Source organism: Bos mutus, chromosome 5, assembly GCF_027580195.1.
Source record: "Bos mutus isolate GX-2022 chromosome 5, NWIPB_WYAK_1.1, whole genome shotgun sequence".
Taxonomy (NCBI): domain Eukaryota; kingdom Metazoa; phylum Chordata; class Mammalia; order Artiodactyla; family Bovidae; genus Bos; species Bos mutus.
The window spans coordinates 100,792,246-100,817,663 of record NC_091621.1 but is presented as its reverse complement, the minus strand read 5'-3'; the positions used below and the strand labels follow the sequence as shown (position 1 = coordinate 100,817,663).

The following is a 25,418-nucleotide window of genomic DNA, read 5'->3' as shown; positions in this document are numbered from 1 at the left end:
AGCGTGCCAGACCTGCCTGTCCTTCACTATCTGCTCAGCCAACCGTCTCATCCTCTGTCACCCCTTCCCCTCCTGCCCTCAGTTCTTCCCAGCATCAGGGGCTTTTCCAGTGAGTCGGCTCTTCGCATCAGGTGGCCAAAGTATTGGAGCTTCAGCTTCAGCATCCGTCTTTCCAATGAATATTCAGGGCTGATCTCCTTCAGAATGGACTGGTTGGATCTCCTTGCAGTCCAAGGGACTCTCAAGAGTCTTCTCCACCTTTTAGCTCATTGCAGCCGAGAAAGCAACATGGGTCACCAGCAGCTCTACTGGAGCCATCGAGAAAATTCGGCCAGGGTTCTCGCTCTTGCCGGGTCTGCTCAAACCAGCACGGTCTGATCCGGAAATACGGCCTCAATAGTGCCACCAGTATTTCCGCCAGTATGCGAAGGACATCAGCTTCATTAAGTTGGACTAACCGAACTTCCTTAGATGGCTCATCCAGCACATCAACCTTAGTCGGAAATAATACTAGCTCTTTGTATATAAAATAAAAGTTCTCAAAACCTCAACAACAACAACAAAAAAAACAGTCTTCTCCAGCACCACAGTTCAAAAGCATCAATTCTTCGGGGCTCAAGCTTCTTGATGGTCCAACTCTCACATCCATACATGACGACTGGAAAAACCATAGCCTTGACTAGACAGACCTTTATTGGCAAAGCGATGTCTCTGCATGAGCATTTCTTCTATATCCTAGATCTGAGACCTCTGTTGGACATATGTGTTGTAAATATGTTCCTCAAGTTTATGGCTTGTCTTCATTCTCTTTGTGGTGCTTTTTTGATAAACAGAGTTCTTAATGTCAATAAAGTACAATTTATCAACTTTTAAATTATGGCTAGTGCTTTTAGTGAACTACTTGAGAAATCTTTCAGTATCCTATCATTTTGCCTTTTCATACTGTTGATGGGGTTCTCAAGGCAAGAATACTGAAGTGGTTTGCCATTCCCTTCTCGAATGGCAGGAGAATAGCAAGAAGAGATAAGAAAGCCTTCTTCAGCAATCAATGCAAAGAAATAGAGGAAAACAACAGAATGGGAAAGACTAGGGATCTCTTCAAGAAAATCAGAGATACCAAAGGAACATTTCATGCAAAGATGGGCTCAATAAAGGACAGAAATGGTATGGACCTAACAGAAGCAGAAGATATTAAGAAGAGATGGCAGGAATACACAGAAGAACTGTACAAAAAAGATCTTCACGACCCAGATAATCACGATGGCGTGATCACTCACCTAGAGCCAGACATCCTGGAATGTGAAGTCAAGTGGGCCTTAGAAAGCATCACTATGAACAAAGCTAGTGGAGGTGATGGAATTCCAGTTGAGCTATTTCAAATCCTGAAAGATGATGCTGTGAAAGTGCTGCTCTCAATATGCCAGCAAATTTGGAAAACTCAGCAGTGGCCACAGGACTGGAAAAGCTCAGTTTTCATTCCAATCCCAAAGAAACGCAATGCCAAAGAATGCTCAAACTACTGCACAATTGCACTCATCTCACACACTAGTAAAGTAATGCTCAAAATTCTCCAAGCCAGGCTTCAGCAATATGTGAACCATGAACTTCCTGATGTTCAAGCTGGTTTTAGAAAAGGCAGAGGAACCAGAGATCAAATTGCCAACATCCGCTGGATCATGGAAAAAGCAAGAGAGTTCCAGAAAAGCATCTATTTCTGCTTTATTGACTATGCCAAAGCCTTTGACTGTGTGGATCACAATCAACTGTGGAAAATTCTGAAAGAGATGGGAATACCAGACCACCTGATCTGCCTCTTGAGAAATTTGTATGCAGGTCAGGAAGCAACAGTTAGAACTGGACATGGAACAATAGACTGGTTCCAAATAGGAAAAGGAGTTCGTCAAGGCTGTATATTGTCACCCTGCTCATTTAACTGATATGCAGAGTACCTCATGAGAAACGCTGGGCTAGAAGAAGCACAAGCTGGAATCAAGATTGCCGGGAGAAATATCAATAACCTCAGATATGCAGATGACACCACCCTTATGGCAGAAAGTGAAGAGGAACTAAAAAGCCTCTTGATGAAAGTGAAAGTGGAGAGTGAAAAAGTTGGCTTAAAGCTCAACATTCAGAAAACGAAGATCATGGCATCCGGTCCCACCACTTCATGGGAAATAGATGGGGAAACAGTGGAAACAGTGTCAGACTTTATTTTTCTGGGCTCCAAAATCACTGCAGATGGTGACTGCAGCCATGAAATTAAAAGACGCTTACTCCTTGGAAGCAAAGATATGACCAACCTAGATAGCATATTCAAAAGCAGAAACATTACTTTGCCAACAAAGGTTCGTCTAGTCAAGGCTATGGTTTTTCCTGTGGTCATGTATGGATGTGAGAGTTGGATTGTGAAGAAGGCTGAGTGCCGAAGAATTGATGCTTTTGAACTGTGGTGTTGGAGAAGACTCTTGAGAGTCCCTTGGACTGCAAGGAGATCCAACCAGTCCATTCTGAAGGAGATCAGCCCTGGGATTTCTTTGGAAGGAATGATGCTAAAGCTGAAACTCCAGTACTCTGGCCACCTCATGCGAAGAGTTGACTCACTGGAAAAGACTCTGATGCTGGGAGGGATTGGGGGCAAGAGGAGAAGGGGACAACAGAGGATGAGATGGCTGGATGGCATCACTGACTCGATGGATGTGAGTCTCAGTGAACTCCGGGAGTTGGTGATGGACAGGGAGGCCTGGCGTGCTGTGATTCATGGGGTCACAAAGAGTCGGACACGACTGAGCGACTGAACTGATCTGATCTGATCTGAGAAATCTTTGCCTTCCTTTGCAGTCATGAAGATATACTCCAATGTTTTGTTAATCTTTTAAACTTTTACATGCCACACCTCACATTAATTGTGTATATTTTGAGGCAGGATTCAAGGCACTCTGTCTTTTCATAAGGATATTAATTGCTCAGATACCATTTAAAGGAGAGACTGACCCTTGCTCACTGAACCCCAGCGGCACCTGGAACATAAGCGCTCAGATGTGTGAGGGGCTGTGTTGGGACTATCCAGTTACATCGGCCTATTCACCTGTCTCATCCCAACACCACACTGTCTTACTTGTTGTAGATTTACAGCTGGTCTTCAAATACAGGGCATAATCCTTTAAATTTGTTTTTCTTGATGAAAGTAATTTTGTTTTTTTGGGAATCGTTTATTGCTGTTGCTGTTCAGTTGCTCAGTCGTGTCTGACTCTCTGTGATCCCCTGGACTGTAGCCCGCCAGGCTCCTCTGTCCATGGGGTTTTCCAGGCAAGAATGCTGGAGTGCATTGCCACTTCTTACTCCACGGGAATCTTCCCAACCCAGGGATCGAACCTCCGTCTCCTGCATTGGCAGGGAGATCCCTTACCACTGAGCAACCAGGGTATTTCCAAATAAATTTCAGATTCAGTTTGTCAGCTCCTCCTATCCTTTCCCCCTGGGGCAGGCGAAGCCCTGCATGGATTTTGATTGGGGTTACAACGAGTCTGTAGATTAGTTTTGGGCTTCCCTGGTGCCCAAAACTTAAGAGGTGCAGCAAAAATAGTACCAACGGGAAAACATATAGCTATAAGGCTTACATTAAAATGGAGAAGGGAATGGCAACCCACTCCAGTACTCTTGCCTGGAGATTCCTATGGACAGAGGAGCCTGGAGGGGTAGAGTCCATGGGGTCACAAAGAGTCGGACACAACTGAGCGACTAACACTTACATTAAAAAATGAGAAAAATCTCAAATCGATAATCTAATTTTACAATTTAAGAAACTAGAAAGAAAGAAAAAAACTAAACGCAAAGCTAGCAGAAGGAAGAAAATAATAAAGACTAGAGAAGAATTAACCAAAATAGAAAAACCATAGAGAAAATGAATAAACCCAAAAGTTGGCTAGATCAACAAAGTGGATGAACTTCTAGCTAGAAGGACTAAGAGAAAAACAGAGAAAACTCAAATTACTAAAGTCAAAAATGATACTGGGGACATTCCTATTGATTTTACAAAAATAAAAAAAGATTATAAGCGAGTATCACGGACAGTTGTCCATGAACAAACTGGATAACCTAGATGAATTACACAAATTCTGAGCAACACCGAACCTGCCAAAACGAAATCACGTGGAAATGAAGACATATCCCACTAAGGGCCTCCCAGGCGGTGCTGGTGGGAAATTAGGTGGAAGTTGCTCATTCGTGTCCGACCCCTTTCGACCCTATACGGTCCATGGAATTCTCCAGGCCAGAATACTGGAGTGGGGAGCCTTTCCCTCCTCCAGGGGATCTTCCCAACCCAGGGATCAAACCCAGGTCTCCCGCATTGCAGGCGGATTCTTTACCAGCTGAGCCACCAGGGAAGCCCAGTGGTAAGTAACCCACCTGCAAATGCGGGAGACGTAAGAGATGTGGGTTCGATCCCTGGGTCAGGAGGATCCCCTGGAGAAGACCATGGCCACCCACGCCAGTATTCTTGCCTGGAGAATCCCATGGACAGAGGAGTCTGGTGGGCTACAGTCTGTGGGGTCACAAAGAATCGGACACGACTGAAGTGGCTAAGCACACATACTCACTAAAGGGGTTGAATCAGTAATAAAAGCCCTCCCAACAGAAAAACGCTCTAGAGACAGCGGCTTCACTGGTGAAACGAACCGAACGTCTAAAGAAGAGTTTCTACCAGTCCTTCTCAAACTTTCTCCAAAACTGAACAGCTAATAAATAAATTCAGCAAAGTAGCAGAATATAAAGTCAACATACAAAAATTAGTTTCATTTCCATTTTCTTTTTAATTCTGTGGTTATTTGTTTTATGTATTCTGTCGCGGTATTCACTGCATTCCAGGCTAGACTGTGTTGATTCCTTTGATGGAATCACCTTACTATGAAATATCCTCTTTATGTCTATTAATATCTCAAATACAATCAGATAGTTTAACTCAGCTTTCACAGCAACTTAGAGAACAAGCAGGTAAAATAATCGGCAAGAGTTTAGGTTTAAATAACTAAGCTGACTTCACTGATATTTTTTAAGAACACGCCACCTAGCAATGCAGATACATGTTGTATTCAAGTGTGCATGAGACAGTCACCAGAACAGACCGGGGCTAGGCAGGGTCAAAAGCAAGTTCCAGCAAAAGTCATGCCTATTCTATACAAAAAAGAACCTCACATAGAAACTAAGATTAATCACAAAAGCTAAAAGTGAAAAGAAAAACAATAAAGCATGTATTGTTGACTATGCCAAAGCCTTTGACTGTGTGGATCACAACAGACTGTGGAAAATTCTTCAAGAGATAGGAATACCAGACCACCTCACCTGCCTCCTGAGAAATCTGTATGCAGGTCAAGAAGCAACAGTTAGAACTGGACATGGAACAACAGACTGGTTCCAAATTGGGAAAGGAGTACGTCAAGGCTGTATATTACCTGCTTATTTAACTTATACGCAGAGTACATCATGAGAAACACCGGGCTGGAAGAAGCACAAACTGGAATCAAGATTGCCGGGAGAAATATCAATAACCTCAGATATGCAGATGACACCACCCTTATGGCAGAAAGCAAAGAACTAAAGAGCCTTTTGATGAAAGTGAAAGAGGAAAGTGAAAAAGTTCGCTTGAAACTCAACATTCAGAAAACAAAGATCATGGCATCTGGTCCCATCACTTCATGGCAAATAGATGGGGAAACAGTGGAAACAGTGACAGAGTTTATTTTTCTGGGCTCTAAAATCACTGCAGATGGTGACTGCAGCCATGAAATTAAAAGACGCTTGCTCCTTGGAAGGAAAGCTATGACCAACCTAGACAGCATATTAAAAAGCACAGACATTACTTTGCCAACAAAGGTCCATCTAGTCAAAGCCATGGTTTTTCCAGTAGTCATGATGGGTGTGAGAGTTGGACTATAAAGAAGGCTGAGCACCAAAGAATTGATGCTTTTGAACTGTGGTGTTGGAGAAGACTCTTGGGAGTCCCTTGGACTGCAAGGAGATCCAAGCAGTCCATCCTAAAGGAAATCAGTCCTGAATATTCACTGGAAGGACTGATGCTGAAGCCGAAGCTCCAAAACTTTGGCCACATGATGCGAAGAACAGACTCATTGGAAAAGACCCTGATGCTGGGAAAGATTGAAGGCAGGTGGAGAAGGGGACGACAGAGGATGAGATGGTTGGATGGCATCACCGACTCAATGGACATGAGTTTGAGTGAACTCCGGGAGTTGGTGATGGACAGGGAGGCCTGGCGTGCTGCAGCCCATGGGGTCACAAAGAGTCGGACACGACTGAGGACTGAACTGAACTGACTGTTAGTCCCTCAGTTGTGTCCAAGTCTTTGCGACCCCGTGAACTGTAGCCGCCAGGCTCCTCCGTGCATGGAATTCTCCAGGCAAGAATAATGGAGTGGATAGCCATTCCCTTCTCCAGGGGATCCACTCTACTCAGGGATCAAACCTGGGTCTTCTGCACTGCAGACAGATTCTTTACGATCTAAGCCACCAGGGAAGACCAAAGCATGTAGAAGAAATCATAAAGGAGCATCTTCATGATGTGGAGTAGACACCGTTTGCTTAACCAGGACTGTAAAGGCCTTATTACCATTATAGGGAAAAATTAACACTGGATCTCATCAGAAAATCCCATTGAGAGGTAAAAAGACAAGTCACGCACTAGGGGAAGGCACGCTCAGTACACGTCTCCAACAAAGGCAACAGATTAGCCTCATAAACAGAGCACTCACTTCTTTCTCTTTAACGATCAAAAGGTTAGGATAAGCACGTCACGAGAAAAGATATCCAAATGGCCAACAAGCACGTGAACCTGGGTTCACCAGTCATCAGAGAAGTGCAAACTGAGGGCGCAAGGAGACGACCGAGGAGGGAGACCACAGAGTGTGCCGCGGCGCGTCCGTGTCGTGGGGGTGGGCACGCGCACACGCACTGCCGCGGCACGTCCGTGTCGTGGGGGTGGGCGCGCGCACACGCACTGCCGCTGGCTCGTGGAGCTGCAGAACCGGTCTGGAAACCGTCTAAGCCTGGCGGTAACTGGTATCCGACTGCCACTCCGCGGCGGGAGGGAGCACCCTGCGGTCAGTGGACAGGACAGGACTCGGCACCAACTACCCGGCAGGTAAATCTCACAGGTCTCGTGTTGAGCAGAAGTCACGTGTGCATGATCCCATGGACGTGCACTTCCACAGCAACACTGGTGGGGGTGCTGGGCATCGAAGGAGCCGTGGCCTCGCACACTTTCACCCAGCGGGACAAACACCATTAGCACACGGCATGCCCTGTGCTGTATTTATAGCCCACAGAAAAAAAAGAAAACACTTGACCCAAAAGAAGGGAAGGAGGACTAAAACAGCAGAAATAGCCCTGGAATGGCACGTGTGGGCTGCAGGCAGGCCCTCCAGAACGAGGGTGCGGCCTTCCTGCCTTGTTCTCTTGGCCGACAGCCGCTCCCCAAGGGTGCTGGCCTGCCTCTGCCCCAGCTCCCCTCTGTCGGCCGTTAAAACAGCTCGGGCCCCTGAGCAGCGGGTCCCTGGGTATATGCAGCAATTGGAAGTCGTGGAGTCAGGAGGCCTGGGCCTAACAACGGCTGGCTAGTCCTGACCACCCAAGCCCAGCAGGCAGCCTGGCCGTGAAGAGGCCCCCCATGCTGCTGCAGGCGTGAGCAACGCCAAGAACATGAAGGGTGTGGAAGGTGCTGGAGGCGGCGCTGCCCACAGGCTCCCCGGGTGTCACTTTATCCGTCCACTGGGGCCTGCGCACCCCAACACCCAGAAAAGCATCCCTGATGTCCCAGGGGCCAGACCTCGCCAGACACCCTGAAGTCCGCCCGGAGCCCTCTGGGTGACCCTCACATCACCCCGGAGCCCGCCAACGGGCGTCTTACTGGACAAGCGAGTAGTACTGCTGGGTCAGGTCATTCCACTCGTCCTCCGTGAGGTCCGTGGCGCTGTCCTCGGTGAGGTCGATGTCCTCGTGCTCCAGCCGTCCCAGGTAGGCTTTGCACACCTTGCACGCGACATCCACGAACTGCCCCGACAGGCCCATGAGCCTCGGTCCTGCACCCTCAGGAACTGAAACCCAAGCAAGGCACAGAGAGCCTCGACCTCCTCCTGCCCCCGTGGAGCCCGGGCTGCTGCCCATCCCTGTGGGACCTAGACCACCGCCTGCCCCCATGGAACCAGGACCGCCGCCCACCCCTGCCACCCGCCCCCGTTGGGAGCCCGGGCCGCTGCCCACCCCCGTGGAACCTGGACCACCGCCCGCCCCCATGGAGCCCGGGCAGCCACCCACCCCCGTGGAACCTGGACTGCCACCCGCCCCAGTGGGACCTGGACCACCACCCGCCCCCGTGGAGCCCGGGCCGCTGCCCGCCCATACCGCCCACCCACCGTGGGAGCCCGGGCCACCACCCCGTGGAGTGGCACCCTGGGGGTGCCACTGGCAAAGGCCACCCCACCGGGTTGCACCTCAAGGACTCATGGTGAGGGGTCCCATGTCGCTGGGTGGTCACCCTGGATGCCACACCTGGGTCTGGGCAGGTAACCTTTCCCCTCTGGAAGCTGCCCTCCCACTACGCTGTGCCCACCCCTCTCTGCCCCTCCCCCTCCCCCTGGCCTCCCAGCCCCTTGATGGAAGAGAAACCACACTTCTGATGAGCTTGCCACAAAACCTCTGCTTCTGAGCACACACTTGGTCCTCAGTGAAAAACAAATACCCCAATTTAAAAATGGAGGGAAGCTGAAAAAATTTCTCACCAAAGAATACGTACAGGTGATAAATAAGTATATTAAAAGACGTTCATCACCATGTGTTGTCAGAGGAATGCAAACTAAAGCACTTAGGCGCCGCTACACACCCATCGGAACGGCCACGACGCCGAGCAGCGCCAGCGCCAGTCGCTGGTGAGCACGTGGGGCAACAGGCGCTCGCGTCGCTCAGGGGGGAGCGCAGAGCGGGGCCGCGGCCACTTGGGAGCCCGGTTTGGCGGTTAGTTTCTCACCAAACGAAAAAAACACACTCTTGCCGTGTTATCCAGCAGTCGTGTTCCGAACACGACTTTACCAAGTGAGTTGAAAACGTAGGGCTGCACAAAACTCTGTATGCAGCTTTAATCCCAATTGCCAAGACTCAGAAGCAACCAAGATGCCCTTGGATGCCCACGTCATCAGTAGATGACTCAAGGAACAAACTGTCCGTCCAGACTGGGGAACGTTATTCAGTGCTAAAGAGAAATGCGCTCCTGGGTCATGAAAAGACACGGAGGAACCTTAAACGCACGTCAGTAAGGAGAGAGGACTGAATCGCATGTAGTTTATGATTCCAGCTCTGTGGCATTGTGGAAAATGCAGAGCTGTGGCGACAATAAGTCAGGTGTCAGGGGTGAGAAGGAATGAGCAGGCTGACCGCGGGAATCAGGTGTCAGGGGTGAGAAGGAATGAGCAGGCTGACCATGGGAATCAGGTGTCAGGGGTGAGAAGGAATGAGCAGGCTGACCGCGGGAATCAGGTGTCAGGGGTGAGAAGGAATGAGCAGGCTGACCATGGGAATCAGGTGTCAGGGATGAGGCAGGAATGAGCAGGCTGACCGTGGGAATCAGGTGTCAGGGGCGAGAAGGAATGACCAGGCTGACCGCGGAGGACTTTATTGCTGCTTAGTTGCCCAGTCGCGTCTGAGTCCTTGCAACCCCGTGCACTGTCGCGCACCAGGCCTCTGTCCAAGGGCTTTCCCAGGCAAGAATACTGGAGTGGGTTACCATTTCCTTCTCCAGGGGATCTTCCTCACCCAGGCATGGAACCCATGTCTCCTGTGTTGGCAGGCAGATTCTTTACCACTGAGCAGATTTTTAGGGCAGTGAATTCCTCAGTACAATACTATGTTGGTGGATACGTGTGACAGTACATTTGTCCAAACCAGGAGGAAGCCCTGGCGTAGACTGTGGACTCTGATGATGACGTGTCAGTGTGGGTTCATCAGTTACAACGAATGTACCGTCTGGGGGGATGTTGATAGTGGGGGAGGCAGGGGCAGAGAGTACATGGGATATCCCTGGACCTTCTGCTCCCGTTTTGCTGTGAACCTCAAACTGTTCTATTCAAGTGAATAACAACCAAAAAAGACTTAAATTTGAGTTTTGTAGGCCTAATCCCACAGTGGGTCACACCTCTGACAAGACCCAGGAGTGCCATTCCCGTCGGGTTCTGCGGGAGGAGACTGGGGGCGGGGCAGCGCCGCCGCCGCGTCCCGGGAGCCCCGCCCACGGCCCCGCCGGCCCGCCCGCCCGCACACCTTTCCTGCTCGCGCCGCCGTCGCGGGCCTCTTCGCGCCTGCTCCGCGGCTTGCTCCTGCTGCTCTGCTGGCTGACCACCCACTTCAGGATGCTGGAGGCCACCGTCTGCCGGAAGTCGTCTGCAAGGACACAAGGCCTCGCCCCCTCTGCCTGCGCGGGGACGGGCCCTCGGCGCGCCAGCCACGCTCAGCCCCGACGTCCTGCCCGGGGTGCGGAGTCTTGCTCCTGCCTCGTGGCCCTCTGGGGGGCCAAGCGCTCCCCACTGCCCCCTCGCCCACACGGTCCGTCCCCACCTCATCCTCCAGCCTCTGCAGAGTGGACTCTCACAGCTGGGACCTCCCCCGCGGCCACGCATCCGCCTGCCCATGGGCCCAGAGGCAGAACCGGTACCGCTGCCGCTGTCCTGTACCACCCGGGCCGTGGTCCGGGGGCACCCTCACCACCTCTGCCTGCCCAGCGTCCTCAACCCTGCACAGACAGATCCTTCCAGGAGCGCCCTCTGCGGACAGCAGCTGCACTCTCCCCCTCACAAGAGGGGCCTCCCTGGAAGCTGGGTCCACAGCTCTAAGTGCGGGTGGCCGGGGGTCCTGCAGCACTCAATCAGGGTCCCCCAAACTCAGGCTTGGGCCTGGGGCTGGCTCTGGACGCCTGTCACCATTCAGAGGCCGCAGCGGCTATTCCCCACCCCGACTCCAGACTCTAACGCCTCCAACAGCGCTCCTTATGAGGTTGCCACAAAACCTCTGCTTCTGAGCACAGACCACACGGAGGTCTGTAAGATATCCCCACAGTTTCTCAAGCAAACCCGCTCCTTCCACACCTCAGGGGAGGCCCCCCTCAGCAGCTCTGGCCACCCTGGAGACACCCAGAAGCAGAGCGCCCCTCGCCCCCTTCCCGTCCTGATGCATGGACAGCCCTGAGCCCAAGGCCCGCGGGCACGCTGCCTGCTCCCGGCTAGGAGCTCCCCGCCTGCCGCCCTTGCGCCCCTCCTGGGTCTCCGCCCACACCCCCTCTCACAAGGCCCCACCCACGGTCCCCCACTGACCCTGCCTGGCCTGCATCCGGCCACTCACTCCTGGGGGCTGGCCTGGGGGCTAGGCGCAGGGCAGTGTGTGCTGGACAGCGGCCGCATCTCCACGGCCTCCAGATGGGTGCTCAGGAGACATGGGCACCCCCACGCGACCCCCTGCCTGCCCCGTCCTGTCCTTCTATCTCCCGTGCCCCTGGGCAGGTCCAAAGGAAGCAGCCTTTGTCCCCAGCCCAGAGACAGACCTGAGGGTTGAGATGGAACCGGGCCCGCCCCACCTCCAGCCCTGAGGCCTGTCCTGTGGGCTGGGGGCCAGGCCACAGAGAGGCCCCAGGTCTCCCGGCCCCACTCACCCAGGAACTCTTGCTTCTCGCTCTCCGTGCAGAGGCTGTAGCAGCGCGGGAAGAAGGTGTCGGGGTTGGCCTGGACGTACCACGGCAGGCTCCGCATGCTCACACACAGCCCGATCTCCGGAGACAGCGGCACGTCAGGCCCACAGGCTGCGCCAGGCCCTCTCGGCCAGTCTGAGAGCCCGTGGGCCTGGCCGGGTGGCACCGGCTTCAGTGGGCACCTTGGGGAGCAGACCCTCCCTGACCCCCGGCCCCTCCGCCCCCCAGCCAACTGGCCCAACACCCAGGTTACCCGGCGAGCCGGCCAGGGCCTCGGCTCACCCTGTCGTCAGCGGCGGCTGCGCAGGCCCGAGGGTGGACAGGGCCGTCTGGGAGTGCCCAGTGCAGAGGGTGCTGCATCCACCCCCGCCCCTGCATGCTCGGCCTCCAGCCGGGAGGGCAGACAAGGGAGCGCCCCGGTCTACAGCATGCCCCCCAACACTGTGCCCGCCTGATGCCACACTCGTGGTCAGGCAGGCCCAGCCCAGCAGCCCGTCTAGGGAAACTGGCCCCCACCCCAGAGCCATGAGGCCATCACTGCCTGGGATCTCTGCAGGGAGCCTGGGCCCACTGTGCCCCTGCAGGCGGCCCCCAGCCCAGAAGCACACCAGTGGCTTGAGGCCTGGTGAGGACGCCTTGGGGGAGCTCCGCGGGCAGCCAGGAGCCTCGTCCCATCCCCCGTGTCATCTCTGACTGTTGAGGCCCTCCTGCTGCTGAGGGGCACGTGCAGGCCTGTCTGTCCCGGCTGGCCCCACCCCAGCCTCAGCCTTCAGGGTACATGGGGAATGGCTGCGTGGGGTGGCTGATGGCTGAAAGTGGGTGAGGGTGAGAAGTGGGTGGCAGTGCCCCCAACAGCTGGAAGTCACAGCGCAGGTGAGGGTGGCGCCCCACCGACCCAGAGCCGCTCCAGGGCCCTGGGCCCAGGCCAGGCTGCTGGGGCAGCAGTCACTGGCCCTGTCTGGGGTTTGCCCTGCAGCCTAGAGGAGAGTGATTCTGTGACCTTGGGCCTACCCAGGGACACGGTGGGGGACGCAGAGGCTCTGGGGAGGTTTGCGGGGAATAGTGCCAAGCATCTCTGGACACTGATGCCAGGCGGCCTCTGGCTAGGCCAGGAGCTTCCAGTCCTGGGGAGGAGCCCCGCGGTGACCGGTGCCCCATGGGGCTGTCCAGCTCTGGAGGCGCTGGCATTTCAGGAGGCAGGGCGCGACCGCCCTGCCCTGAGCCTGCCCAAGTCCCGCACTCACCTTAGTGGTGAAGGACGCCGTCTTCCCGTAGTGGTTCAGCATCTGGTCGCAGCTCAGGCTGTGATAGTCGATGACATCCCGTTTGATTGTCCAGAGGAAGTAGGGCGTTTCATTTTTTACCAACCTGGACTGGCAAGAAGAAACCTTTATCAGTACCCAGCATCCGAGGCTCATGTCTCTGAGGGTGGGGCAGGCCCAGGGCGAAGGGCTCGGGGTTTAGGTTGAGAAGCGCGTGTGGTTTCCATGCAGCTCCAGTCCTGACAGCAGCCTCGCACGTTCCTTGAGGGCCTCCTGCCGGCCCATGTGGAGCCGCTGTGACCACACAGGGCTTCCCATGTGAGGGGACGGGGGGCTCGGACTCTGGGCGGCAGGGGCAGCAAGCGGGGTCTACACTGCCCGCCCCACAGGTGCTCTCTCCAGGACACCCTGGCTGCAGCCCCGGGAGCCCCCTCCCCGGCCGCCAGGACGCGGGCTCCTCTGCTGCCCCGAGCCATCAGAGTGCAAGGGCCCAGGACCGCGGCTGAAGCAAGACTGGGAGTCCTTGGTGTCTGCGCTCTTCTGCTTGGTCAAAAATTCTAACCAAAGAGATATGAGGAAGGGAAAAGATTCTCCATGATCCTGCCCCCGGACATGACCCGAACACCTTGGAGAAGACCCTTTGGGTCACGTCTGCAGACAGCATGTCAGAACCACCTGATGCCTGTGGCTCGGGTCAGCCCATCTTGAGCCCCGTGTTCCGGCAGGACGGCTCCTCCCGCATACCATCACACAGTGCTGCTGCCGGGGGTGGGCTGGGGGCCCCTACTGGTGCCAGGCTGCCAGCGCCACTTCCAAAGCTCACCTGACCCGGGTCCCTGGACTCGGGCTCAAGCTCTTGGTCCTTCCTCCTGCTCTCAGAGTGATGTGGCAGCTCCTGCAGCCACTTCCCCAGTAAGTCTCATCTGTTACAGGGCGTGATGAAGCCGCAGACGGATGTATAGAGAGCATGGGGGCCACTCAGGCGCCCAAGGGGAGGCCCAGCCTCCGGTCCAGAGCTAAAGCTCCTGCCCCCCAGGCTCCCCACACCCCTGACCCACAGCACCTCCCCAGCCTCGCGGTCGACTTTCGCAGAAAGGGATCCGCGCCAGGAATAGGCATGATGCGCCCACCGGCCTGTCAGGCCCTTGCCCGTTTTCCATTCGATCAACATCTCTTCTGGTGGGCGGGCGCTTCACGTACTCTGAGCAGATCTGGGCAGTCACACGCCCTGCAAACTTCTCCCCGAGTGACTGGTCTTTGTTCTGTTCACAGGGTTTTCTGGGGGCCAGCAGCCCTGCATGTCAGTATGGTGGATGCATCCCATTCTCCTCACAGTGCACGCTTTCTGGCCTGGTTTTAAGTTTCTTTTCTCCCCTTGAGTCTCAGCGACCCTCCGTTACCAGCCAGCAGCCTCCCACAACCCCACGCAACTGCCTCCCTGGCCACCGCCAGCTCTGCCCAGCCCATGACGGCTGACCTGCCGCCCAGCCAGCATCGCGGCCTGGGAGCACAGTCCTAGATGCGGCAGACTGCACGTCCGCCATCGCTGCCGGGGGCTGTGCAGCCCCGACCCTGAGCCCCGACCCTCAGGGTCACCACAGATGGCAGGCTCAGCCTGTCTGCTCACACGGGAGCACAGACATGGGCACACGGGGAGGCCCACGTGGACACACAGACACGGGCACACGGGGAGGCCCACGTGGACGCACAGACACGGGCACACGGGGAGGCCCACGTGGACACACAGACGTGGGCACACGGGGAGGCCCACGTGGACAGACATGGGCACACGGGGAGGCCCACGTGGACACACAGACGTGGGCACACAGGGAGGCCTACGTGGACGCACAGACACGGGCACACGGGGAGGCCCACATGGACAGACATGGGCAGACGGGGAGGCCCACGTGGACACAGATGTGGGCACACGGGGAGGCCCACGTGGACGCACAGACACGGGCACACGGGGAGGCCCACATGGACACACAGACGTGGGCACACGGGGAGGCCCACGTGGCGCACAGGGCACACGCACACAGGCACGTCCTCAAAGCTGGATGAGGGTGAACGTCTGGCCGAGGCTCCCCACGAGCCCACGGGGACCTACCATCACGTCGTGGATGTCGTCTGCTTTCTCCAAAGCCACATCTTGATTCTCTTTGCCTTCAGCATGTTTGTTTTCTGCAAACACAACATACAGGAAATTAGCGAGGCACCGCCCACAGCCAGGCCCACCGCTGGGCCCGGGGCAGAGCAGTGCCCCCACGGGTCCCATGAGGAGCAGGGTTAAGTCAGGCTTGGGCCGTGGTGTCCCCCCGAGCGTCCACTGAACGGACCTGTGCCATGAACTGCGTGTAGGCCGAGTGGAGACCCTGGAGCCAAGAGGGTGCAGGCTCTGTGGGGAGGGGGCGCAGGCCTGGCTCCGGTCAGGGAGGACCAGGTGGAGCAAGCGTGGCAGGGGGCCAAGCAGGGGCCAGGAGGGAGCTGGGCCCAGAAGAGGGACTTCCAGGGCCAGGCTGCTGACGGACGGTGGACAACGTCCAGGCACGAGGCCTGGATGTGGATACACCTGGAAGTAACCAGAACCAGGGTTTGAAAGAGCTCGTCGACGCCTGGACGCCTGGGCTGGGGGCCGAGAGGCCAGCCCCTCCGCTGGGGAGGGCCACAGCGCAGGGCCCGCATGGAACCCACTCTGGGTCTCCGTGACAGACACACACATTTCATGCAGAACACACATGCCGATACTCTACCCAGCACCCCTTCCCCGTCGCCGTCGACGCTCGGCACGAGACTGGTCAGGAAGTGGAACTTCTTTTCCACCCAGCCCTTCCTCCGCAGGGTGGACCGGATCACTGGGTAGTGTCCGCAGATGGAGAAGATCTTCTTTTCCTCAAATTGCAAGTGTGTTTGAAATTAAGGAATGGAAAACGAGTTAACCCTGTCTCTCTAAGAGGAGTCTGCAGTCAGGATGAGGGCCGGTCCCGGCGGGAAGATGCTCCATCTGCTCTGAGAATCAGGCAGCCCCCAGGCAGGCCCACCTCTGCTCTGTGTCCAAGGCCCTGGGTGTGGGGGCCTTGCACGCACAGGCCTCGCTCACACTCACCCAGAGGAGGCACAGCCAGGACCCTGGGGCTTCTGGAAGCTCAGACCTCAGCTCAGGGCAGGTTGAGGTCTGAAAGGCGGGCCTCGGGGAGGGCCCAGGACCTGTGCGCTATGGCTTTCTTTCCTGTACAAAGGTGACCGGCCTGCACATTTGGGGATGGGGAGGTGCTTGAGGTTTGAGGAGGGGTAGGGGAGCACTCAGATGCCCGGGAGGGGCCAGAGGGGCGGCGCCCCCACCCAGGGCCAGAGCCAGGGACGGGGGACCCTGCCCACTACTGTGGGGATGAGCCAGCTGCCTGCGCCAGGCAGAGGGCAGTGGCAGACAACCCTTCGCTTCCTGGCGGACAGTTGAGCGAGGAGAGGGATGGTCACGCTGGGGCCCGAGGCCCAGCTGCTGAGGACCCACCTGGACACATCCCGTGGGCAGCGGCGGGGACCAGGGCATGGGCAGCACTGAGCCTCGGGCCTCACGAGCTTGTGAGAGCAGGACAGGGCAGGAGGGGGCAGCGGCTCAGACTCACAGGGTCCCTAATTAGACTCTGAATTTGAAAGGCAGGTGACCCTGGGTGGGCCTGGCCTAATCAGGGGTGCCCCTGAAAAGAGGGTCAGAAATGGAGACCAGCAGGGACGGCCTCTCCCCACTGCTGGCTCTGAAGGTGCCACACATTCTACAGTCTCAGGGAAATCAATCCTGCCGACCAGCTGAGAGAGTTCCGAGGGGGTTCCTCCCGCTGTGGGCCTCCAGATGCGGCCCGCCAGCTCGGTGCCTTGACAGACGCTGAGCAGAGGGCCCGGCCTGGACCCTGGCCCACAGGAGCCGGGAGAGAGCACGCGGGTGTGTCTAAGCAGCTAAGGCCGCGGTGGTCCGTCACACAGCACGGGCAGGAGGACCAGGACCACCTGCCGAGGACGTGCGGGCTTGTGGCCAGACGCTGGCAGCCCAGTTCCAGCACCCCCTCGGGGGACCACGGGGCTCCTTCTGCTCAGAACACGGGTCCGGAGCCTGGCCTGCCCGGCCGCAGGGCGAGGGCTGCGCACCACGACAGGGGCCGTGGTAAGGAGGGGTGGGGTGACGACGGCAGCAGTGTCGGCGCCCACAGCGCCAGCAAAACCCCTGCCCACACCCCAGGCTCTCTGCTGAGCTAGGGTCAGACTGAATGACTTCAGAAAACTGGACTAACTGTAACAAGCCAACAGTACAAAACAGAAGGGAACCGCAAAAGGAGAACAGGGAGTGCAAGGCTTCTAACACAAGAGGGGAATCAGTCCACAAGGACGCATGAACGGAGAGGAAAAATGAGCAGGCACCAAATGAATGAAACCCCACGGGAATATGCCAGCACTTTAATTATGGACAAATACACAAAATGCTCCAGAAAGACCACATCTTTTTCTCATCTCAGTCTATGCTATTCACAAGAGAAAATCAAAAGCACAAGCCTACAGATAGGTAGAGAATAAAATGATCCAAGTGTGAAACAGAGTAACCTTTGCGACAAATATGCATCACTAAAGTAAAGGAAAGCATCGTAGGATGCGAAGCAAACATTCAGCTTGTCATAACACATTTGTCTGCACCCACTAACAGAGCTATAAATTATACACAGCAAAATTTGGGAGAAACACAAGTAGACAAATCCACAATTACACTCGGAAATTTAACATGCTTCTCTCAGGAAATTAAAGAACACAGAGACAGAAAGCAAAAACAAAACCCTCAAGTCCAGAGGACTTGAAGAACTCAACTGAAAACCTCTTCCCTGATGACTGTGAATAGAGCACTCTACATCAACATCTATATAAATTAACAAAATGCTAGGCAGAAAACAGGTCTGAATACATTTCAACAGAAATATACCAATTACATTCTCAACCACAGTTAATCAAACCAGAAATCAGTAACAAAATAACCAGAAACAACCTTCTTTACTGTTGTCCAGTCGATGCTTAGCCATGTCCAACTCTTTGCGACCCCAAGGACTGCAGCACACCAGGCTCCTCTGTCCTCCACTATCTCCCAGAGCGTGCTCAAATTCATGTCCATTGAGTCGGTCATGTTATCTAATCATCTCATCTTCTGTTGTCCCCTTCTCCTTTTGCCTTCAATCGTTCAGCATCAGGGTCTTTTCCAATGAGTCAGTTCTTCACATCAGGTGGCCAAAGTATTGGAGTTTCATCTTCAGCATCAGTCCTTCCAACAACTATTCAGGGTTGATTTCCTTTAGGATTGACTGGTTTGATCTCCGTGCTGTCCAAGTCTTCAAAAGCATCAGTTCTTTGGCACTCAGCCTTCTTTATGGTCCGACTCTCACACTTGTACACGACTACTGGAAAAACTGTAGCTTTGACTATATGGGCCTTTGTCGGCAAAGTAATGCCTCTGCTTTTTAATATGCTGTCTAGGTTAGTCAGAGCTTTCCTTCCAAGGAGCAAGTGTCTTTTCATTTCGTGGCTGCAGTCACCATCTGCAGTGACTTTGGAGCCCCCCAAAATAAAGTTTATCACTATTTCCATTGTTTCCCCATCTATTTGCCATGAAGTGATGGAACTGGATGCCATGATCTTCGCTTTCTGAATGTTGACGTTTAAGCAACTTTTTCACTCTCCTCTTTCACTTTCATAAAGAGGCTCTTCACTTTCTGCCATAAGGGTGGTGTCATCTGCGTATCTGAGGCTATTGATATTTCTCCCAGCAGTCTTGATTCCAGCTTTGATTCATCCAGTCAGGCATTCTTCATGATGCTCTCTGCATGTAAGTTAAGTAAGCAGGGTGACAACACACAGCCTTGATGTCCTCCTTCCCAATTTTGAACCAGTCCATTGTTTCATGTCCAGTTCTAACTTCTGCATCTTGACCTGCATACAGGTTTCTCAGGAAGCAGGTAAGGTGGTCTGGTATTCCCTTCTCTTTAAGAATTTTTCATAGTTTGCTGTGATTCACACAGTCAGAGGCTTAGCATAATCAATGAAGCATAAGTGAATGTTTTTCTGGAATTTCCTTGCTTTCTGTATGATCCAGCAAATGTTGGAAATTTGATCTCTGGTTCCTCTACCTTTTCTAAACCCAGCTTGTACATCTGGAAGTTCTCAGTTCACATATTGCTGAAGCCTAGTTGGAAGGATTTTGAGCATAACCTTGCTGGCATGTGAAATGAGTGCAACTGTGCAGTAGTTTGAGCATTCTTCGGCATTGCCCTTCTTTGGGACTGGAATGAAAACTGACCTTTTCCAGTCCTGTGGCCACTGCTGAGTTTTCCAAATTTGCGGATGCAATGAATACAGCACTTTAACAGCATCATCTTTTAGGATTTTAATAATCTACCAGTCTAGAAATTAAGAACTATACTTTAAAGTAACCCACTATCAATGAAAATAGTACAAATTGTTAAATACTTTAAACCGTATCTCATCAAAAATACAGAATGAAATCTACTGAAACGCAAGTAAAGCAGCACTCTGAGGGACATTTGTAGCCCTAAATGTTTATGTGTTTTAAGGCATCAAAAGAAAATCTGCAGCTAAACCTAAAGGTTAATTCTATATATAGGAAACCCCAGAAAGGATAGTGACAGGAAGCACAAAGGTTCATCCGTGGTCGCCAGGATTTGGGAATAACTAGGGCAAGAGGCGGCTTCCAAGAGGGCGGCCGCGCTCTGCTGCAGCTGCGTGGGTCGCCGCGGACTACGTGTGTCTCCTGGCTGTGCTTCTGTCCAGGTGCATCCAGCCCAGCGCAGCCCAAGCTGCGCGTGTCGGACCCACGCACTCGCAGGTGTGCCCCAGGAGGACGTCACGGCTGAGTGCATTTCCACACGTCACTGTGCATTGGATTTCTCGTGCTTCCCCACCGTCCTGGCCTGAGCAAGGTGACCGCACGAGAAGGACGAGAATCACGTTCTCAGAGTGGAAGCTGTGGAACCATCTGAAGAATGCTTGCCCTTCCTTCAGTTCAGTTTAGTCGCTCAGTCGTGTCCGACTCTTTGCGACCCCATGAATCGCAGCACACCAGGCCTCCCTGTCCATCACCATCTCCCGGAGTTCACTATTCCCCCCCGCCAATGCTCCCATTCTGGCGAAAGGTGGGCCTCTCCCTTGGGGACGTGGGTGGGTGTTCCAGGGGCCCCATATGAGCCCCAGAACTCCTCACACACAAGTGTCCTCACCACATCACTCGGGGGCCTGGGCCGAGGGTGGGAGGGTTTTGTGCGTCACTAGGAGTCTGTCCCTTGTCTGAGACGTGTGTCCATAGCTGCAGCACATGAGCTATGTGGCCACGTGGTTGCAGGAGAGATTTTCACCGTGCATGTGTCTGCACTTTCGCACTTCAAAAGCATCACTTAGTTCAAAAGGAAGGGTGTAATGTAAAGTAACTCTGGCACAAGCCTCAGGCTGGGGCCAGGACTGGGGGCACGCCTCAGCTTCAGGGCACGCCACAGGCCACGGACTCGCTCTACAAACTCCAAAATGAATTCCGTTCTTAAAAAGAACCCGTCCCCACTGAGCCCCAGAGAGCATTTACCTTGATTGCCTTGTCCGTGAGTTGTTTTGCTATTTTGAATCTGTCTAATTTGGGGGAAGAAACCAAGTCTTGGGAAACTCCCCGTTTTAATCCTGCAAAAGAAAAACAGATGAAGGCAGAGGCAAGACCAAACTAGTTACATTCAGACTCAGGAGATACCAGTCTAACCCCTGTGTCCAGCCCCCCATGGCACTCAGTCAGCCCTCAGAGACATTTCATAAAATTCCAAATGTGTGTATACTTAATAGTATAGCTTCAAATATATAAAAACACAAGTGGACAGATATTTTTAAAAAAAGACATAGAAAATTCAAATTCATATTGAGATACTTCAGTGAACCATTTGTCTCAGTAAAGGAAGGGCTGCCCAGGTGGCGCTAGTGGTAAAAAACCCGCTTGCCAATGCAGGAGACGTGAGACATGAGTTCAAGCCCTGGGTCGGGAAGGTCTCCTGGAGGAAGGCGTGGCAACCCACTCCAGCATTCTTGCCTGGAGGATCCCATGGACAGAGGAGCCTGGTGAGCTACAGTCCATAGAGATGCAAAGAGTCAGACAGGACTGAAGTGACTCAGCGCACGCTCAGAAAAGGAAAGCATAAACAAAGAATCATTAAAATATACCAGATTTGAATCGATCAGCCCTAAGTGACACCCAGAAATCAAATCCACGGCTAAGAACACATTGTCTCTTCACACATCTCTTCCAACACTGATCACATACTGGGCCATAGGGCCTCTGCAACTTCAGTGGATCAAAATGATACAGATTAAACTCTTTACCACTGAAGGAAACTAGAAATTAATAACAAAATGGTAACTAGAAATTTTTCTAAACGTTCAAAAACTCAGTTCAGTTCAGTTCAGTCGCTCAGTCATGTCTGACTCTGCGACCCCATCACGGACCGCATCACTCCAGGCCTCCCTGTCCATCACCACCTCCTGGAGTTTACTCAAACTCACATCCATTGAGTTGGTGATGCCATCCAACCATCTCATCCTCTGTCGTCCCCTTCTCCTCCTGCCTTCAATCTTTCCCAGCATCAGGGTCTCTTCTAATGAGTCGGCTCTTCGCATCAGGTGACCAAAGTATTGGAGTTTCAGCTTCAGCATCAGTCCTTCCAATGAATATTTAGGACTGATTTCCTTTAGGATGAACTGGTTGTATCTCCTTGCAGTCCAAGGGACTCTCAAGGGCCTTCTCCAACACCACAGTTCAAAACCATCAATTCTTCAGATCTCGAGCTTTCCTTATAGTCCAACTCTGACATCCATACATGACTACTGGAAAAACTATAGCTTTGACTAGATGGACCTTTGTCGGCAAAGTAATGTCTCTGCTTTTTAATATGCTGTCTATGTTAGTTATAGCTTTTCTTGCAAGGAGCAAGCGTCTTCTAGTTTCATGGCTGCAGTCACCATCTGCAGTGATTATGAAGCCCAAAAAATTAAGTAGCACACTTTAAAAATAAAGCATGGCTCAAAGGAGAAATCAAGTGGAAATGATGAGAATTGTACGGTAATGAAAATATGGCCCATCAAAGCATTAGAGTACAAACAAAATTATGATTAGAGTTCTAAGAATACAAAGGTTGCTAATATTTAAAAATCCATAACATAATCCATTGATACAGTAAATAAAAATATGCAGAAGAAAACATGATTAAATGTAATAACTGTTCATTTTAAAACTCTCAGTAAACCAGGAATAAAAGGGAACTTCCTTTCAAACTTATAGCAGCAAGAATTTATGGGTGTTTAATTCATAATTTTTGTGAATGACAACTTAAAACATACTACTTGTACACTTTAAAGGGAAAATATTAACCAATGGGGCTTAGAGGAAGGTATCCTAGTGAACCTGGATCCATTTAGGACTTCTGTTATATAAATATAAATTCAGTTCTAAAATGAAAACTAGTATTTTGAATAAATTTGCCAAAGGAAATTTGACAGCTAAAGAAATGTGGAAAAGTAAATCATGCCTTTTTGTTTTGTTTTGTTTTTAAAAAAACTTATAGCAACATCATACTTCATGGTGAAACACTGAACAATTTCCTCTGGAGTTCAGAAACAAAAAAGATGTCCACTATATCACATCTACTCAACATTATACTCAAAGTGCTAGCCCATGCAATAGTGCAAGAAAAGGAACTAAGAGGCATAAAGACTGAGAAGGTCTGCAGGTGATGGCTGTGTGTGTAACACAGTTGACTGTCAGAGTTAGTGAGTATATTTACCAAGGTCACCAACCACCAAGGCAGGAAAATGAACTCAACTGTATTTGTATACCCACCACTTCATGGGAAAGAGATGGGGAAACAGTGGAAACAGTGTCTGACTTTATTTTATGGGCTCCAAAATCACTGCAGATGGTGATTGCAGCCATGAAATTAAAAGACGCTTACTTCTTGGAAGGAAAGTTATGACCAACCTAGACAGCATATTCATAAGCAGAGACATTACTTCGCCAACAAAGGTCTGTCTAGTCAAGGCTATGGTTTTTCCAGTGATCATGTATGGATGTGAGAGTTGGACTGTGAAGAAAGGTGAGCGCCGAAGAATTGATGCTTTTGAACTGTGGTGTTGGAGAAGACTCTTGAGAGTCCCTTGGAGATCCAACCGGTTCATTCTAAAGGAGATCAGCCCTGGGTGTTCTTTGGAAGGAATGATGCTAAAGCTGAAACTCCAGTACTTTGGCTACGTCACGCGAAGAGTTGACTCATTGGAAAAGACTGTGATGCTGGGAGGGATTGGGGGCAGGAGGAGAAGGGGACGGCAGAGGATGAGATAGCTGGATGGCATCACCGACTCGATGGACATGAGTTTGAGTTGGTGATGGACAGGGAGGCCTGGCGTGCTGCGGTTCATGGGGTCGCAAAGAGTCGGACACGACTGAGCAACTGAACTGAACTGAACTGAACTGAGAGACAAATAGAAAATGGAACTCAAAACTGCCATCCACAGTAGTGTTAAGCATGGACTATCTGGGAGTGACTCTAACAAAGGTGGTACATGCTGCTGCTGCTGCTAAGTCGCTTCAGTTGTGTCCGACCCTTCGAGACCCCACAGACTGCAGCCAACCAGGCTCCCCCCGTCCCTGGGATTCTCCAGGCAAGAGTACTGGAATGGGGTGCCATTGCCTTCTCCAAGGTGGTACATACTTGTAACTAAAAGTGGGAACCTTGCCAACAAGATTGAAAGAGATGATGTTCATGATCAGGACACTGAATACTAAGATATTAATTCTCTTCCCAGCTGATCTATATATTCGTGGAATCATAAGCAGGACTCCTGTGTGTGTGTGTGTGTGTGTGTGTGTGTGTGTGTGTGTGTTGGGGGAGGGGTAAATTAACAATTGATTCTAAAAATGCAAAAGTCCAAGAAACCCTGAACACATCTTGAAGAAAAAAAACAGAGAAATAGTGACTTATTATCAGGTTACTGGAATTAAAGCAGGTGGTTTGACGTTAGGATAGGCAGATAGATCAATAGAACAGATAGCAGCATCCAGAGACTGAACTTGACAGTCACTTTCAGGAAACCCAGGGCGAGGGGCGCAGGACAATACTGACTAGATTCTGCTCTGCGCTCCCCTTCCAACGACGGCAGCCTGTTCGTTTCACCTGGCTCCATCCCTGCTTCAACCTTGGCCTCGGGCACCTCGTCCTTGCTCCCTTCCAGCACCTGGGCCCCTGCAAAGGAGTAAAAGCCCAGGGGTGGAGGGGGGACTCTGGGGGAGGGCAGGCAGGGCTGCGGTGGAAAGAGAAGTCTGGGACTGGGGGGGCCTGGGGTTGGGGGTGTCTAGGGTTGGGGGAGTATGTGTTTCAGGGGCAGGGCTGGGATGGATGGGGAGTCTGGGGTTAGGGGGAGTCTGGGGGTGGGGGGCAGGGTTGGGTTGGGGAGACGCAGGTCCGGGCCCCCAAGGGCGGGGTTCAGAGGTGGAGGGCTGGGCGGGCCTGGAGTTCCGAAGGAAGGGTACGTCTGGGGCTCCACGGGAGTGGTCTGGAATCCCGGGGGCGAGGGCGGGGGGGCGGTGCAGACGGCGGGCCCAGGCCTAGGGTTCGGAGGGAGGCGGGCTCAGCGCTCACCCGGGCCGGTCTGCGTGCCCCCGCCCCCCGTCGCGCTGTCTCGCGTCCTGCGGTTGCCCTGGGCGACGGACCCCAGCGGCGCGGCGCATTGTGCAGCCCGGGGGCGCCGGCGGCGGAGCCTCGCCGCGCGGCCGGCGCAGGGCGTGGGGCTTCGCGGACGCCGGGGCAGCGGGGTGCGGCGGGGGCGGCTCCGGGCGCGGCCCCGAGCGCATCTCCGGGCGCGGCGGCGCGCGGTGGGCGTCGGGGGCGTGGGGTCCCACAGGCCACGGTTGAGGGCACCTAAGCGGCGCCCCGGGCGGGGGCTGCAGTCTGAGACGCGGCCGCGGCCGGCGTGGGGACCGGGGCGCGGGGCACGGAGCATGGTGTCCGCGGGGAGGAGGGCCCCCGAGTGGCACGCGCCCAGCCCGAGGTCACCCAATCCCACCCCGCGCGGCTGTCGGGGTCACACAGACCCGCCCTGGCAGTCAGAGCCCCCCAAGTCATAAAGACATGAAGGTCACACACCTGGGACCCGCCCTTGCAGGATAAGCGGACCATCCAGGTCAGGCTCCGCCCGCTTAACATCCAGTGTTCCTCGGGAAGACGACCCCAGCCCTCCAGGAGCTGTGCCGTGTTCCCTGGGTCACTCGTGGGGCCTGAGGTGACTCCCCGGGGGTTCCGAGCACCAGCCAGCATCCCGGCCATCCTGATGTCCAGCCTCTCTGGTCCAGTATCT

The 25,418-nt window shown here is 53.4% G+C and overlaps 1 protein-coding gene and 1 pseudogene across 1 annotated transcript in view; one reads left to right on the top strand and one right to left on the bottom strand.

The window, feature by feature from the left end:
* TTLL8 (tubulin tyrosine ligase like 8) overlaps window positions 1-25,064 on the bottom strand; it is a 58,511-nt gene extending 33,447 nt beyond the window's left edge. Inside the window, exons 1-9 of the mRNA XM_070370145.1 lie at window positions 24,704-25,064; window positions 24,239-24,307; window positions 20,617-20,708; window positions 15,749-15,887; window positions 15,106-15,179; window positions 12,981-13,109; window positions 11,701-11,815; window positions 10,320-10,439; window positions 7,918-8,104 (exon numbers count right to left, since the gene is read on the bottom strand). Coding sequence (XP_070226246.1) covers window positions 7,918-8,104; window positions 10,320-10,439; window positions 11,701-11,815; window positions 12,981-13,109; window positions 15,106-15,179; window positions 15,749-15,887; window positions 20,617-20,708; window positions 24,239-24,307; window positions 24,704-25,064 — 1,286 coding nt within the window. The remainder of the gene's footprint in view (window positions 1-7,917; window positions 8,105-10,319; window positions 10,440-11,700; window positions 11,816-12,980; window positions 13,110-15,105; window positions 15,180-15,748; window positions 15,888-20,616; window positions 20,709-24,238; window positions 24,308-24,703) is intronic.
* Window positions 289-457, top strand: LOC102282206 (small ribosomal subunit protein uS14-like; annotated as a pseudogene).
* Window positions 25,065-25,418: the final 354 nt, after the last annotated feature.